At 50.0% G+C, this 18011-nt stretch overlaps 1 protein-coding gene across 3 annotated transcripts in view; it reads right to left on the bottom strand.

The window, feature by feature from the left end:
• Nucleotides 1-18011, bottom strand: part of PEMT (phosphatidylethanolamine N-methyltransferase) — a 42603-nt gene that overhangs the window by 15729 nt on the left and 8863 nt on the right. For all 3 annotated transcript variants that reach the window (XM_069030395.1, XM_069030396.1, XM_069030397.1), the window contains exon 3: nucleotides 3939-4054. In XM_069030395.1, the coding sequence (XP_068886496.1) occupies nucleotides 3939-4054 (116 nt within the window). The remainder of the gene's footprint in view (nucleotides 1-3938; nucleotides 4055-18011) is intronic.

The raw sequence follows: 18011 nt of genomic DNA, 5'->3' as shown, positions 1-18011 counted from the left end.
GGGGCTGATAGGCACAATTGGAGCAGAATTGGGACAGGGGCCAGCAGGCAGCAAAGGAAGCAGCAGTGGTACAGGCAACCAGGGTTTCGGTGACAACAGCCACCACTGCAAGGTGCCACAGTCACTGTGTGGGATGTCAGTCTGTGCCCCATGCCTGAGGTTTTGTTCCTGTAGGCTAAAGGAAGCCACAGGGATAAAAACCATCCGGTGGTGCCCAGCAGCACACGATGCAACAAAAGATCTTGTTAATTTGAAAACAGCAACCTCAACGACACTGAAATCGTCCTGCCGATACCACTGGCAATTGTCAGCCCTGTCATCATCCTCACAGCTTCTTTTGCCAATAATGACTCTGCTTTTCAGACAGCACTGGGGTGTGTGTGTTATTTAGGTCAGCTGGGGGCTGTGGCAGCTTCTCCCCCTGCCCCACATCTGTGCTGTGAGGTTTTCTCATCTGGATGCTGTGGGCAGGAGGTGCTGTTGGCTCCCTGGGGCTTTTCCTGAACAGCCATCAGATATTTCTGGCACTGTGGCTCAGAGGGGGCATCAGCTCCATCAGGCCATGCTCGATTCCCATCATCAAACTTGGTCACTTCTGCACACAGGGCCATGTGGTTCTGGGATCGATGCCATTCACAGCACACTCATTTATGGTGCCAGCTCACAAAATTAAACAGGACTGAGCATAAGGTGAGAGGCACTACCTGGCAATGACAAACAACCCCTTTTCCGTGCAAAATCTTGTCCCAGGACAGATTTATTTTCCTGGAAAATAAATCAGCTCCAAGTGAGAAATCCACACTGGAGGCAATACCCAGAGTGTGGCATCAGTGCAGGACTTGATGCCAGCCTGCAGCACGATGCCACTGAGCCATTGCCAATGGCACTGCCTGGCACAGCCTCTGCAGGACTCACACGGAGACAACACGGGTATCCCAGTGGATGACCTGCAGTGCCCCCAGTCAAGGTGTGCACGTGGGTGTTGCCTTTAAGCTGAGTCAAACATCCTGAGACCTGTCAGGTAGGAGACTCAGAAGCTCCCTGTGTACCTGCTCAGGGGTGGGGAGTGTGCCAGGGTGTGCCAAAGGCAGTGCAGGAGGGTTTGGAGGCAGTGCTAGTGGCTAATTGTGAATAAACTCATGCGGGGAAAGATGCCAACAACGTGGTGAGGGAGGAGAGAGTGACACTGGATGTGAGTCTGGAGGACAGTGAAGGTTGTCACGTCCCATGCCACACAGATAACAGTCACAAACTGCACGCAGTGCAGATAGTTCAAAAGTTCAGGAATTGTTTTCACAGATAGGAGCCTCGGTGATGGAAGTTCCTTCCTTCTTGTTTCTCTCAGAAAGAAACTGCTGTAACGAAAATAATCATTGCACCAAAGCAATTAAGGATGCTTGTCTTGTGCACTTGACTAAGCAGGTCCCCCCTGGTCACAGGTCAGTCTGGATTGTGAGCCAAGGCTGATAATGAAGCTGAGAGCTGGGAAGCATCTAATTGCTTAATTGAGCACAAAGACATCCCTCTTCTTACATGCAAGGTATCCTTTTGGAGCCAAACTGGCACGATAGCATCAGGGTGCTGGGCTGAGGAAGGACCACAGCACAGACCCTGCGTGGTGAAGCAGCCACACATCCTGGCTCCCAGCTGCTGTCAGCCAAAATGCCAACCCACTCCCAAAGTTCTGTCTGCTCTGCCCTCCCCTCCTCCGCCCCCAGATTGGAGCCTTTCAAAAATTCAGCTGGAAAAAGGAAGCAGGCTTTTAAAACCAAAAGAAACATCCCCATGGCTCCTCATCGCTCCCTGGCAGCCCCCACCCACGTAACAAGTCCCCAGAGCAGGAAGAGAGGAGTTTTAAAGGCTGGATTACAGCACTGGGGGTGGAGGGACCCCTGAGGCTGCCTTTTTGCTCACTATCAGCAGCTCTCATGCTCTGCACAAGCAACCCTGGCCGCCGTGTCAGGCACAGCCCGTGCCAAGGGACTGTCTCTGAGGGGCTGAGGAGCAGAAAACCTGCTCCAGTACAAGCGACTCAGAGAATAAAATAAAGGGAAAAGCAAAATAGCAAGAGCAGGTGAGAAGTGTCTCTCCCAGCATCACTGGCCACTGAGATGACAGGGACTGTGTCATATGAAGCCCCTCTGGTCAGTGGAACCTCAGGCTGGACCTGGCTGGTATCGTCATGCAAGGGGTAAGGGGCAGGATGAATCCTTCCCAAGCAGCAAAAGCTCTCCAGGCTGGAGCAATAAGCCTTGGGTAGCCCTGGAGGGCTCACTGAGTTGGGAATGGAGGCAGTGAGTCTCCCAGGTGCGTTTTGGGATAACTCCAGCAGTTGCTGCTCTGATGATCACCCTGGAGCCATCCCATCCCTCCCACAGTTAAAGGCTTGCCTTGCCTGAAGAGCCTCCAACCCTGCTAGCCATCACTCAGGCCAACTTCAGCACCAAGGAAAGGGGAGGGAATAACCCAAACACCTGGAAACATCTGGGGGCAAAATAAACTTCCCACTGCAGTAATTTGAAAGGCACCATCAGGATGGGCTGGCATCTCATCTGTGTTCTGGTGGGGCTGAGCTGGCCCATCTTCTAGAGCCTGTCCTCCAAACCCAAGGTCCTGATGGGGCTTTTCCAGCCCCCTGGATCGACCTTGCTGTTTCCTTCAGGGCCTGACTGCTGGGCTGCACAGGCACAGCCAAATTCAGTGAGTCCCACAGCCCTCATGACACAGAGCAGAGCCAGCCCTGGTAGGGCTCTGAGGGCTCTGCAGGGGCAAAGTGTGTAGCACTGCCAGGACACGCGAGGCCACTTTGGCTCTCCCAGCAGTTCCCCCTCAGCACCTCACTGTAACCTGCGAGCCTCGCTGACCCAGGAGCCAGCAGGACCACTGGGAATGGAGATTGTCCCTCCACCAGACGTGTTTTTAATTAAAGGCAAGGACAAGGCTTTGCATTGCTTCCCAGACAACAAGTGACTGTGTAATTTGTGCAAGAGACTGTCGAGACATTCCCCAGCAAAATCCAAGCCCGCTGTGTCAAAGACATCAGCAGCACACACACATGCCCTCTGCATTCGATTACTGCCTTGTTCACTGCAAGCTTTCTTTCTGTTTTTGCCATCAGCAGTAGCTGGGACAAACATAGAGGGGCAAGGGCAGGTCCTGGTGTCATTTCCAGGAAAGCAGAGCTCTTAAATACATGTGCAAATTCCAACCTGAGAACTCTTCGCCTGGGAAATTACCCAGAGTACTAAACAACCCATTAGCTCTGACCCTGGTATAATTGAATCTGGGAATTTAGTGAGTCTGTCTCTCCTAACTGCAGTGGAGATAAAGCCTACCAGATCGCAGATAAATTGCTGGCACTGAGGAAATCTTCTACAATAAAACCTCTCTGCTGCACTGGGAATGTTAAAGGACATATTCCCATGGAGTTTGGTGTATCAGTCATGCAATACTATTAGCTAGCACAGGTAGTGTTTAGAGAGAGCAGATAAGAATTTCAAGAGACTGTTTGTGAAGTGCACAGGTAATCCTGCTCTTCTGCACAGGAAACTGTGGCTTCTTGAAAGCAGCTTTAATTTTGTTTATGATTTTTACAAGAAAATTAAAAAATTCTGCTGTTACATATGATCCATCCTGGGTAAACAGCCCTCCTGCCACCTGGGCTGCTCACAGGAGAGGGGAAACATCCCCAGGGAGCAGAGCAAGGTAACCTGTGACACTTAATAACTGGTCAAACTGATGGGTTTGGCCATGATGCTGCATCCCTCATCTTTATTACAAACCTTGGAATAAATCTGCTACTGGCTGAAGTTATCCAGCCACGGAAAAGCAATACGCTGGGGCTGGATTTAACACTGCTGAGCAAATGTGCCTCTTTCCCCCCACTCTACAGGGGCATTTCTTTCCATGGATATATAGCAGCAGGATGAGCTCCTTACCAGTGGCTCCGCACACAGTTCAGCACCAGGATCACAGCACCCAGGCAGTAACAGGCAGCATGTGGAGAGCCGAAGATTTGGCTGAGCGCTCGTGTTTTGTGCTCCCATCTGGCTACCTGGAGAGACAAGGGAAAACAAAGTGGGTGGTTCGGGTGCTTGGAACAGGCTGCCCCAGGAGCACAAATCCCACAGCCTTGGCCTCACATGTTCAGGACACTTTGTCTGTGTGGCTTTGTGCAAGAAACAAGTGGAGGCCACTGATGAGACATGGCTGAACCAAGCCTGGGGATGGAAGCTCCTTCTCCCATTCATGCCAGACCCTGCTTGTGTTGCATATGCCCTTGCACACAAGGACAGCCAGCAGCAACAAGGCACAGGCTCATGAAAAAAAAAAACAAACCAAAAAATACCCTACACATCAGTTTTGGGGAATATGAGGCTTGGGCATGTGTCCAACAAGGCTGAGAGCATTGCTAAGGCTGCCTCCTGGCCACCAAAAACAAGAGGCCCCTGCCACAGATCCTAATATTGCTCTCCTGAAAGGAAAACAGATCTGGTCTGTGGCATCTCCCACATCCAATCTCAGGGATCACACCTGCCAGGAACGACCCCTCCCTGCACACATCCAGGAAAGTTTGCAAGCCCTCCCTCAAGCTTCCCCAAGACATGATCTGCCAGCCTTGCCCAGAGAACTGCTTCCACTTGTACCAGCGGAACCAGCTTAGCCTTCATCAGCACTCAGCAATTGTAGCCAGTGAGGTTTAGTCTGCCCCTGTCACTCATCCCAGCCCAGCAGTGACAGCCCAGGACTCACACATCCACATGCACCATCCCTGGGGAGGCGTTAGCATCCTTCACAGCACACTTTTCACTGGCTCCCATGTTCAGCTCCCTGTTCTGCAGATGCTGATGGGCCCCTGCCCAAACCGCCTCATGGATGAGGAGGTGCCCTCTCACCCTGGGAGGCTGCTGCACGCAGGTGGTTGGAGCTGCTCCCAGGATCAAGGAGCAGGACCAGATCCACCCCAGTCACCAAATCCAGGCCCAGCACTCCCAGGTGATAAAAATCCTTACAGCTACTTTATTCTCTACCTTTCCTGCATCCCTCAGAAAGCTGTCGCTATATTTATCGCCCCTCTTAGGCTCCATTTTCAAGTGCCAAGCCGGAGGTTTGGATCAGACATCAGACCTGAAATTCCAGCCAAGGAGAGAGAGCACACCTGGGCAATGAAGCAGGAAGTGGGAGTCAGCAGAACATCTCGGCACCAATTTGCTTCTCAGACATGGCTGGCACTTGATTAGCTTCAAATGCACTTCACTCCCTCGCACAGAGCCTGGGCAGCTTTTGGGGGCACCTGCAACTCAGCTCTTCATCTACTCTGAATGTATCTGGTAATTTATTGGCTCAATTTGAGCAGAAAAAGGCAGCTTTGCAGGTCTCGCTTTCTTCCCAGGCTGATGCAGGAGCACAAAGTGCTGCTGGTAGAGGGGGACTGCTGGCTTCAGGAGGGGGGAACGATGAAAACCTCTGATAAGCAGGGGCACTGATTTCACATGCTGAGAGCTGATTCAATTAGTTATGCAATGATTGCTCTGAAATTACAAATCCACTCATGACAGAGAGAGCTGCTTCACTGCCTTTTTCTGGCTGGTATAAATAGTTTGTATTCTAAATTGAATTTAAAACACCGTGCGTCACGCTGCTGCTAAAATCGGAGCTGCTGTTTGAGTGCTGAGAGAGCGGAAAAAGAAATATAAGGTGTATTACCACCTTTGGAAAGTAAAAAGTAGTGACCATACAGGTGACTGAGTCACAGATGGAAAAATGCAGCCAACTGCCAGTTATCTGTACCAGCTTCCTAATTCCCTGGAAATTATTCTGGCAGCATTTGCATGGATGGCAACTCCTGGCTCACTCAGGGAGCTTTGAAGAGCATCTCAGTGGCGGCAGAGCTGAAGGAGAAGGCAGAGCCACTGGGATCAGAGGGAAGAGCTGGTGTGCTGCTGGGAGCCATGGAGGCAGTCCCTGTAACTACCCTCACCTTTAGAAAGGCACATCTGGGCAGCGATGCCGGGATGAGGGGCTGTGTTTCTGAGCCCTTCAGGCAGCAGCTGCCACGGCTGCGATGGGATCACTCCCAGCACAGCCCAGTTCGTGCTGCATCACACAGCTGGGACTGAGATGCCAACTCTTATTTAGCTGTCACAGCCTTCAGATGGGACCCCAGGCTCCTTTTCAAGCCCACACAGGAGCCATTCTGAGCAAAGCGGAGCAGGAGCCGGCGCGGGGCTGGAAGCAGCGGCACCCACTGGGCCCCGCGGCGATACTTCAGTAACAATTAATTAGTTCCGGTTCTGGTTCTATTCCTTGAACAACTAATTAGTTCTGGCTTGGTTCTAATTTTCTAATTTTAGTCATTTCGAGCTAATATTAGCACTTGATCGACCCACAGCTAAGCAGCTGCCTTAATAGTTTCATAAAATCGTGAGCCGATGCGTTATTGTTTACTGTGTGATGGATGCAAGATGCTTCCAGCATCCTCAATGGCCGTGTGTGGGACACCAGCAGCTTCCCAGGAGGCTGCACCCATTCCTGGTGCACTGTTTGCCCTCCCAGCTGAGGCTGGCAGTGTGCTGACCACGGGCAGCATCAGGGAGAAAAGCCTCATGTCAGGGCTGTGTGTCCTGGAAAAGGAGCAAGAGGAACATTTTTATTTTTCTTCCAGTTCCAAGTTTGGAAATGGAGTTAATACAAAGTTTCCTGACTTACCCAAGGGTCAAAGCAATAGAAAAAAATTCTTTTCCAAAGCTCCCAGCACTCTGCTTTCACTTTAGGATACTTGGTGAGGTAATTACTTGCAAGTATTTTTTTTCAATGTTTCTCCCAATGCTCGTTATTGAAATAAATCAACAAGCGGATGTGGCTGCAAAGCCAGCGATGCTCTTGGGTCCCATGTTCTGCCTTTGGCAGGCCGTTCCGGGGGCAGGCTCAGCTGGCTGATGTTCCCAGGGAATTGCTTCCTTCTCGACGTAAATTTGGGGCTGATTTCTACGTAACCGATCCAAGACATTTCCCCAACCACTCGGGCAAGTGCGTAAACAAAAATGAAAGCACCGGCACACATCCCCAGTGCCTGCCCTGATGGAAAATGGAAATGCTCTCAGTTTCCTTTTCTTTTTTTGGGCAGGCAAACCATGAGCCACCTCGAGAAAGGCCACAAATAACCATTCAAAAAGCAATTTCATCTCACGAACCTGCCTCTGCAGTCATCAACGGGAAATGCTCTTTCCAGCTCTGTGTGCATGGCAGACCATGGCCTTTCATTAATATTTAGTATTTGTTTGAAGGAAATGGATTCTTTTTGTCTGCCAGGGAAGCTGCCTTCTGAACACGCTACATTTTAATTGCTCAGTCCCAGCTCTGAATTAGAGCCTTTGTGCTGTTTCATGTGACTCCATTGCTGTATCTGGCTCGCCCCAGAGATGGACAACGAAACCAGATAGCCCAAAGGCTCAGGACAAAGGGACACCTTGCATCTCGATGCAAATCAGTAATTTTATGTCCTCACATTGCCCCATCACCATGGTACCCAAAGAAAAACATGCAGGAACTGGTGCATTTAGTCTTGTAGCACTCCTGGAAGGCTGGGACGGATTAGCAGCTCCCCTCAAACCAAGGGAAACTGAGGCACTGGAGGGTTGAAGTGAGTGGCTGCTTCCCAGCTCTCCAGGGAGCAGGGCAGAGGGGCTGGATCCACATCCTGCAAAATCCTGGACCCATCATCCACCTGGGGAGATGCTCTGCACATTTCTTGGGATGCCCTTGCCCTTGACAAACGGTTGGCATGAAAATATTCAGTGTCCAAGTCTGGGCTGGAGAAAAGATGACAAAGAACAGGATGTCCTCCCTTCATATACCCACCTCACAGTATTTGACAGCATGAAGAATTTTTCCCCATCCCATGGGGTCTAGGAAGCCTGCTGAGGGGTCCCAAAGTCAGAAATTCCATGAAAAGTCCAGAGGAAGAACAATCAGCTCTCCAGGGTACATTTGAGCCCCAGTCCCAAGATGATGCAGGTGCATAGGGAGAGCCCTGGATATATGGATGATCCAGTCCCAACTCAACAAAAACCTTCAGACAAAACTAAACTGAGCAAATTTATTTTCATAGAGTCATGGAGTGGTTTGCATTGGAAGGGACCTTAAACTTATCTCATTCCATCCCCTGCCATGTGCACAGACATCTTCCACCAGACCAGGTTGCTCCAAGCCCCATCCAACCTGGCCCTGGACACTCCCAGGGATGGGGCAGCCACACCTTCTCTGGTCAAGCTGTACCATGGCCTCATCATCCTTATAGTAAGGAGTTTCTTCCAACAGAATAAATTTCTCCTTCAGTCTGACCTTTCCTAGGCCAGCCATGGGGTAAGTTCTCCCATGGGATGCTACAGCAAGAGAATCCCTGACTCTGGGCTTAGGTGGCTCCATGTGAACATCTCCCACTGGGAAAGATGTGCCCCAGCTGGTTCATGACCTGCTGAAAGAGCAGAAAACCTGATATTACCCTTATTTCACCCACAGAGACCAGAGGCATCGACCTGTTCCTGTTATGAAAAATCCATTTTTCCTTTCTGATTCCCTGTAATCCCTCATTAAAGCATAAGGACATTCCCTGCTCTCTGTCACTGTTTGGATGCTGGAAAACGACCCTGCCCACAGCCATTACAGTTATCTAAAGACAGGGAGGAAGAAGATAGACCTGAGCACCCAGACCTTGGTTGTGGTGCTCCCAGGAGCAGGCAGGGAAGCAGAGCTGGCTGGAATGGAAATGCGAGCACTGGGGCTGGCTGACCTTTGCCAAATGCCAGAGGAGCCAGTCTTTCTGGCTGTCCCAAGTGGCTGTGGAGGAAATGAGTATGGCCTGACCTTATCCATCCTAACAATGCTCAAGCCCTGCTGCAGTCAGCAGCACTCAGTGCAGACAGTCCAGTGCCAAAGGGAAGCACCAACGGCACCAGGTGAACATTGTGGCCAGGCTGAAAGCCTGCATCACTCTGTCTGAGTGTGTCCCTCCGAGGTGAGAAAAATTCTGTGTTTCCAGGAGGTTGCAAACCTTAGGAAAGACAGGAGGGGAAACTGCAGGGCTGGTCCTGGGGAGGATCATGCACGGTAGCCCCAAGGGATGTGTGGTGACTGTTCCTGCAGCTCACCAGGACAGCACTGAGCCCCTGGCACAGGAATGACACCACCTGAGGCTGGCATGTGCCCATGTGCAGCCACATCAGCCCACCCCAGCACCAGGCACAGGCTTTCCAAAGGCATGTGCAGAAAATGCCCCGGGGACCTGCGTGCCACTGGCAGCAGGAACATGATTAGCAGGAGCTCTGGGCAGTGAAGGCAGGAGAAAAAGAACAGAACAAACCACAGTTTTAATTTGTACAAGCTGGTAATTATAGTTGCTATCTGTCTGAAATCTCTATTGAGTTTATTTAAATATGTTCTCCGTGAAGGCCATTCAGACAGGAATTATCAAGGTGTTGCAGCAGAGGAGATAATGCCATGCAGTTTTCAACAGATCAAGGGCTGATTAGGAGGAATTAATTAGCTGCTTAAACAGTCCTTGACTCGCTGCAGCAATTAGCCGTCACCTCCCTGCAGTCACGTTCCCAGCACAGCGGTGCTGCCAATATGAAGCACAGAACTCCTTCCCAGTGTGCTGGTGTGAGCACCAGGCCAGCCCCAGGTGGGCACATGGCCCTGGGAAGGGATCCTAAACCTACGAGGGCTCCAAAGCCACCCCGTGGGCAGGGCCTGGCAAACAGGCAGGGGTGAGTTGGGCTGTGGGGACTCCCGTGTGCCCACTCCAGTGCCCATCGCTGGTGGGTGATTCCCAGCACAGGGCAGACAACGGGTGTCTTCCCTCTTCCAGCCTTTAGCAGGCCAGTCCCTCAGGCGCTCCCCATCCACCACCTTTTCTGTGCTATGAACCACCAGTTCTCAGCTGTGCTCCTTCACTGGGGCCAGCAGATCATCCAGCAGCCTTTATCCCACATGCCATCACTTGCTGTCCCTTTGGTAGGGTGGGAGCATCACCCCTCACCTCTGCAAGCTCTAAACCATGGAAAGCTGACATTGCACAGCTGGAGGCTGACCCATCCCCACTGGACACTCTCCAGGAGGAGAAGCCAGCACTTGGGGTGACCAGGAGACCACCATGAGGCTCTGAGCCCCTCCTGCCAGCACAGGTGCCTTTTGGGAGCTGGTCACAGCTGCCAAGCTCCTGCCAGCATCCCAGTGGGCTCCACTTTGCTTAGCTGCTTCCTGCCTGCACTGGGAAAAACCATGGCAGCTCTGGACTACCTGATGCAGCAACTGAGTTACTTCTCTGAAGGTTTCTCAACTCACAGTCTCTCCATTACAGAGAGCCATGAGATGGTAATGCAGCCTGAAAGATTTTTAGCAAACGATTAAAGCCTTGTGAAGTTCCCCCACCAAGCACTGGAGCAGCAGCTTCCAGTTCGTGCAATTAAAACACTGAAGTGATATGAGAAGAGATAAGCACCATCTTAATGGTTTCATGTGAGCTGTGAGGCAAAGCAGGCCAGGGACTGTGTCCAAGGAGCTTGTAAAGGCTTTTTCATAGTAATGCCCCAAGAAAAGATGCACCCAGAGACGGTTTGATGGTGAGCAACAGGTGCTGGGGACAACAGGTGACAATCTGTGCCCATGCACGTGGAGCTAGAGCATGGCAGTGACTCCTGGCAGAGCCTGGAGGCTCCAAGCACCCTGGTTTGAGGGCTGGCAAGTGTCCCAAGAGATGGGGATGCGCTGGCTCATCCAGGTCTCCCCAGCAAGCTATACCAGTTAAGTTTTCCTCCTTTCCCATTCCCTCACTGGTGTGATGGCAGTAACAGCTGTCAGCAAGCCACAGCGGAGCAGCACAACTCAGCTCCTCCATGGCTGCCAAGGGCTTTCAGTTTGGAAAGGAAGGCGTCGATTTGACGCAAGGAAGATTTTTCCATTGCCTTTCATGGGCTCTGGATGGGGAGGGGGGGGGGTTTGTTTTTTATTTCAGCCAAAAGAAACAGGAGTGGGATTTTGGAGAGACAAGGTGATATGTGGACTGGCTTTACAAGGACACTGAGGTGTGGAACAGCCAGCTGGAACACTGGGGCTGCACAGCCAGCTGACAAAGAGCTGCACAGAGGGAAAAACCACGTTTGCAGGCTCTCAGAGTGGAACAGGAGGTTTGGAACACACAAAGGGCTTCAAAAAAAGAACATCCAAGGGGCTGAAGAAGAGAACTACCTACAGGCAAAGAGGAGGATGGGCTGCTCTCCAAAACCAAAAAGCTGCAGTGAGACGAGACAGTGTGACAAACTTCACTGCCTACAGGGCCCATCACCCAAACCAGCAAGAGGATGAAACACAAGCTGGAGTGCCTCTTCTAGTGAATCTTTCCTCATGAATGCTGCCAGTGAGGAGGTCAACAGGGTCCAGTCTGAGCACTTTGACACAGGGAGAAGAGTAAAGTGACTCCACTTCTTTAGAAATGGAAGGATATTAAAGAAACCCAGCCTGCCTCCACCATGTTTAGCCCAAAAAATAACCCCCCCTCCACCCATGCCTAGTGAAAGTAACTGGACTGAAACAGCACAGGTCACCTCAGCTAACAGCCTTGAGCTGGGGAAACAAAATAAGCCTGCAGCTAAACAGATAAGGGTTTCATAAAGACTGGGTATGCTTTACCTCAAAGTTATCCCTCGAGATTACCTCCATATGAGCTGTTACCTTGAATCCACTCATGATAAACAGTGAGATAAAAAATTTCATTTCTCTAATAGTGTTTATGTGATTTGTCAAAGTGGGATCTCATTAGCTGGCTGCAATGAAAACAAGCCCTTGCTTAGTGTACACCAAGGCAGCCTGGGTTCATCGATGTTCCATGAGCCACATCCTCTCCTCTTCAATAAAAACAAAAATGACACAGAACATGGGCTGTATTTGCTAGCAATTTCCAACACAAAATCCGAACAGTTTCTCCTCAAAGCAAAGAGCTCATGATTTATGTCCAAAGAGCTGGAAGCTGAAGGCAGGTGATTTCAATAACCCAGAACGAGCTGCGTTAATTAATTTTGAGAGTGGGCATGGGGAGCCCTTATGAGCAGCTCCCCGAGAGTGAAAGGGAAGGGCTATGTGCTCCTGCCACAGGGAATCAGGCTGCACAGCCCAACCCGACTTTCCCAGCCAGCAAATCCCATGGAAAAAGTATCTGTGAAATAATGATTTCTCCAGAGTGCAGCACAGGATGGGGAAGGACCTTTCCAGTCCCAGCCTGGAACGTGGATGGGACGGCCAAACAGTGGGAAGGACATGGGCTGCTTGAGGGAATGGGGAGCAGCTGGGACACACCCAGCTCCTCTAAACCATGAATACAACCAAATAAAATAATCTTCTGAGATTAGGGAAAGGCAAAAGCTGCCTCCACACAAATACGGGGGGCTCTGCTGGAGCTCAGAGGGAAGGTAAGTACTGCCAGATGAGCATCTCGTGAGCAGGACGGTGAAGCATTTTGCTGGATTTCTTTTCATCTTCCATGCCCAGATGACTTGGCCCACACTCAGCTTCTCACTGCACAGAGCTCCCATCCAGAAAACCACAAGCCTCATATTTTCACACATTTCTCTGAATGTGAGTGTTTTCCTTGGGGCAAACAGATTGGATTTTGCTCAGGCAGCCCATAGCAGGCACTTTCACAAACAAACCAGAAGCAAAGGTGTGTGCCAGTCTCTTGAGTGACTGAGAACATTCTGCCCACCTCACGTCCTGTGTTTGCTTGGGTTTTTTTCCTGCTGCTCGTACTCATGCAGCCCTAAATAAAGCAAAGCTGAGGAAGTGCCTGAAGTGTTCTACACAGCTGCTTTCATCGAACAAGCCGTCTACCCAACAGACCCATTTTCAAACAAAGCGATCCAACAATAGCACTGACGATGTTTGAACTGGCACAGATTTAGGAAGACAAGCTCTTTGCTGCACCACACTGTCAGCAAGCACTCAGTACAAATGCCACGTTACATGATAAACATCTCTCCTTTTTTTTTTTAAGACTCCCCTTTTACTTTCGCGCCTCCGTTTGGTTGCGTTATTTCCAAATGAGGCCCTGGATCCCAACGAATCACAGGGCTGAGGTCAAGTCCCTCTGAATTCGCTTCAGCGCCTTGGGTTTGGTTTTAAATGTGGGGATAAAGCTTTATCTGCGTCACAAAGCGTCTATTCTGCTCTTCAAAGCTTTCCAACGCTGCTGCAAACCTCTAGTTCCAATTGCTATCGCTGCTGCAAATAAGGTCAGCCTGATTAAAAAACAGTTATTCTAGGTGGAATGAAAATGGTCAGTCTTCAGCCAGTGCATGCTATATAAGAAATATCCTGTTCCTGAACTGAAACAAGCCTTCACAGGCTCCAAGTAAAAGGTGATTGAGGTCACCTAACACCTGACATTACTTGCAGCCTCTGATTCATTGCAGAGACCGTGTAAAGCTATACCAGAGATGTCAGCTGCATCAGGTGCTTTTTTCTCTCCTGTATGACCTGTATTCAATTGCAGATACAGGTTCAGGTACCACTGTGAGCAGCCAGTGTCCCCAGCCAGCCCAACCTGCAGATGTGACACTGCCTGCAACCGAAAACTGGGGCTGGATGCTGCAATATTTCAATTCAAGCAATTACTCCAGGAGCTGTGGCCCATGGGAGTGAAAAATACTCTGGCTCTGCTGTCTTAAAGATTAAGTCAGAAGCTCCAATTCACCCAATGTATGAGTAAGAAGGAGCTGGCAGGAGAGAAAAGGATGGAGAAATGCTGTGGGTGACATCAAGCAGCAACCTCTCGAGACACAAACCCATCAGTACACAAGCACCCGGCCCCATGCAGAGGAAGATAAAGGAGCTGAGACATCCCAGCACTGCCTGGATTCTGTGTTTGATGTGCAGGTTTTCAGGCCTGGGCATCATCTTTGCAGTTTGCTCTCGTTAATAGGTTTGCTTGGATTCCAGCTCAGCCCAGCTCATTAGCCACACCGCCGAATCCCACACTAATTCTGCATCCCTTCTACTGCTACAGATAAATAATAAAATTGCCTCCACGCAGGGGTTGTTTTCTTCCTCTCCCCCCCTAATGCAGGTCTGGTAGCATCTCATGTATCTGTTAATGAAGTCCATAATATCGAGAGTTTCTCAGCAAGTAAAAATTACAATCATTAGGCAGTGAGTGATAAAAGACAGAAACACCATTTCTGCCTGGGCTGGCAGAAACAGTACAGCAAGTACATGTCCCGGAGAGTCAAGTCTTGCTCTCCTGTAATGTGGTACCCAATGTTCTTCATTAGCACCTGTCTTTAATAAGAGCAAGGCAGCATCCTGCAGCAGGTCACAATTACACACAACAATTAATTCAGGGAGAAACAATGACAGTCATCGCAGAGGAACACTGGCAGTGGGGTGGTAAAACGATGAAGTGGAAGAGGAATAGGAACATTTTAAAGCCCCACCTGAAACCAAAAACAAGTGGAGGCAGAAGTGACAGCATGGTAGAGGAGCCATGGCTGGTTCCCTTGTACACAACTTTTTAATTTTTGTTTTAAATAGAAAAGAAACACAACAATTACTCTTTTGGTCACAATACCCCAGTGACCAGGACCAGCAGGCTCAGACCAGGACTTCTTGTGCCATTTACAAACAACACACAAAGCCAACTCGGCTTCTCCCAGAGCTGCAGCCGCTTTCTTGCTGCCCTTTTGTGAAATTAGGGTTTAATTCTCTGGAATAAGTCTGCTAATAAGGACTCCCAACACACCCATTCTCTGGACAGTATGTACCCGCTCATCGTTCCCCCAGGAGCTGTGATGGGAGGGGGACAGGGAAGGGGGGAGAAAAAAATAAATCCACCTCAGAGAGCACAAAATGCAGGAGAAATTCAATACTCCTTCACAGAGGAGTGAGAGGTCGTTGGAATAGAGGTACTGGTTGCACTGGCCATGCTCAGCAAAGCACCAATTTCGTCTGGAAGGGCCTCCTGTCCTCTCCCTGCTGGACAGATCATGTTCCAGGCTCCGTGTTAAGCCTCCCCTGGGAACATTTCCCATGGCACCGAGGACACGCATGTTTGTGATGCTGCCGTCGTGGCAGCAGCAATAGAGAGGGACAGTGTGATCTTTATGTAACACGGGCTCTGTTCCCCTCTGCCTGGGGATGAGATGTTCAACACATGGGCACAACAGGTAATAACAACCTGAAGGGTTAAACACAACCACCAGACCCCTCGGCCTTGCTGGTGTCAGCACTGGGGTTCCTCTGGGTGTGGACAGGTGTAACCACGGTGCCCCACAGTATTTCTTCATCTGTTCAATGCAAGAAATGTAACCCAAAAGCCAAGTGAACACTCAGTCATCCTCAGATCCTGGGATCTACATCCCAGGGGAGGTCCTTCCCCTTCCTGCAGCCTCAAAGCCCAGTGCTGGGATACAGATACCAGCCCTGCATCCAGTGCTCAAAGATTCTCACAGCCTTTTGCTCCACAAATTTCTACTACAGGCCTGCACAGAGGTGGAGGAGGGAGGCTGAGAAAGTCCTTCCAGATATGGATCTACTCACATTCACACTGGTGACCAAAGCTTAATGGATACAGGAAGAAAAGTAATGCTCCTCCGTTGGGCAATGCACTCGCTTTGGCTTCCGAGTACATCAGTCTCTGGAAAATGACTGTATAACAAAATCTCAAAATGAAACTAATTCATTGCTGCTCTCCAGCCTTGGGAATGAAATGAGTAAGTCTGCAGTCATTACAACAATGTCCTGGTAAAAATAAACAGGAAAGGGCACTTAGTAGGATTGCTTCATAGTTAAAAATACAGTATCTCATCTGAGGTCATTCTGTTTTTTATAGGAACAGGCATGCATGCCTCAAAGTGATCAGATTTGTTATTACTTCCTGTTATGGATGTACACCTCAGTCACAGACAGATAGACAAGGTTCTTTTCCCCAATCCAAAATGCTTCCTGGGATGATGCAGATTGAGCATCTGCTATTGGGCCAACAGCTCTGAGGGAAGAGGCAGGAATCTGAACACCTGACTACACGGGGGGATTTGGGGTCTGTCTTCTTTTCTCTCAACAAGACTGACAAGGAGGATGCCCAACTTCTTCTATCTAAAAGGTGCAAAGGTGCTCATGCTGCAGACCATGCAGGCACAGAGATGATGCTGGATAAAGGGCAGGCGGCGAGAAAAGTGGGCAGAAGAAGTACTGTAAAGGATCATAAAAGCTGCATGTACACTTTCCTTCACAGAAAATGTCTTTGTGCTTTTATGGCAAGGAGCACTTACAATTACAGCTTCTTTTATAAGCGAAGCAGAAACCAGATAATGAGCAAACCTCCCACCGCACAAAGGAGGTGACGAAGGCGTTCTGGGAGCCCTGACGGACAGGCTTCCCCACAACAGCCAAAAGCACAGAAAATTGCTAAAACCCATCTCCATTTCACCCTCTTCAAGGCTGTGAGCTGTTCATAGTCTTTTTCTTCCCCAAAGTACAAAAAGGATCACACCAAAAATGATTGTGCCTACACAGATAGTAAGCGAAAACCTTTCAGCCAGACGAAGCAGAGCTTGCACATGCTGACCTGCAGAACGAGTCCATGGCTGCATCATCCCTGGTCTGGGGGAGTAAAGAGAGGGAACAAAAAAAGATTTCACAAAGAAAAAAACCAAGTAAGATATTGTCCAATCCAGGTGAGTTTGTACTTCACCACAGAGGTTCATGATTTCAATGACACACAGGAAAATCAAGAGTTCCCACCAGTCTTCCTCTCCTTGACCTCAAGATCCACTGGGACAGCAGGGCAGCTTGATGAAGCCATGTGCAGGTGTAAAAGTCTGGGGCATCCAGCTTTTCTGGAAACCAAGTTTTAAATTTCTTAAGAAGGTTGCCCCTCATTCCTGCATGGGAGTAAGCACAGAAGTTCAGGTGGCTTGATAGGGAAAAGGAAAATTTAGGCAGCAGCTCCACAGCCCTTCCCCTGGCTTGGGGTCACCCTCCAAAATCAAAACCCCTTGCTCTGTACAGTCAGTGCACTGCTGCTCCCATCGTTCTGCCACATATCAACCAACAGCACGGTGCAGGCACACTCTTGTGTCCACAGCTCATGTCCCTCCATCAACAAAACACATCAGCACCAGCTTCCAAAAATCAACTGCTTCTCCGTGGGTTTCAGTACAGGGGATTTAGAGCTTCATCAGTATTCCTTAGGAAGGGAAATGACAGGGACCTGATGCAGGCAGGCAGCCTGGCAGGCTGCACATAGTTGCTTGCTTTAACTAAGATGAGGATCCTAATATTTCCAAGGAACCAATGTCCGACAAGCACTGCTGTGATTGGGCTGCTGAACTATCTGGTGCCACCCTCAGGAGAGCAGGGATGTGGGATGCTCCTGCCATTTCTTGCACATGTCACTGGGGTCATTATACAGGTGGAAAACACATGGAGGGTTTTGCTTTAGTGATTTACTAATCTACTTTCCCATCCATGTGCTGCTGCCACATGAGCAACTGGAGATAAATGTCCCCTCGGAGTTCATCCAGAGGGAAAAAAATAAGGAAAATGAGGTGGCATTTTTTTTGGGGTGCTACCAGCCTGCCACAAGCCAGATTCAGCACCCCCACCATGAAACCCCAAGGCCTCCCTCCCCACCACGAGTCTCCAGACACGCATAAGATGTAACTGCATCGTGATGGAAGTGTGGCAGCAGGGCTTACGGAAATAACCTCCCAAGAGTACCCAGCACACTGTGTGTCTGCATTTCTCCATCAAAACAGCCTATTTTGGGAGATCCCATCCTTCTGAGAACTGGGCAGGCTTCTCCTAAACAGTCTGTGCCACAGCACAGCTGGAATACACCCGGCTCATGTCTGTGACTGTGGCAGGCACACAGCACGAGAAGGTCCCGTCCAGCCCCTGGATCACTGACATTCCGGGGGTGGCAGTGGGTGTCTTCCCTCAGGGCTCCAGCAGCTCCCAGTCCC

This window comes from Aphelocoma coerulescens, chromosome 14, assembly GCF_041296385.1.
Source record: "Aphelocoma coerulescens isolate FSJ_1873_10779 chromosome 14, UR_Acoe_1.0, whole genome shotgun sequence".
NCBI lineage: Eukaryota > Metazoa > Chordata > Aves > Passeriformes > Corvidae > Aphelocoma > Aphelocoma coerulescens.
The sequence above is the reverse complement of the archived record's forward strand: the minus strand, read 5'-3'. Positions and strand labels throughout refer to the sequence as shown.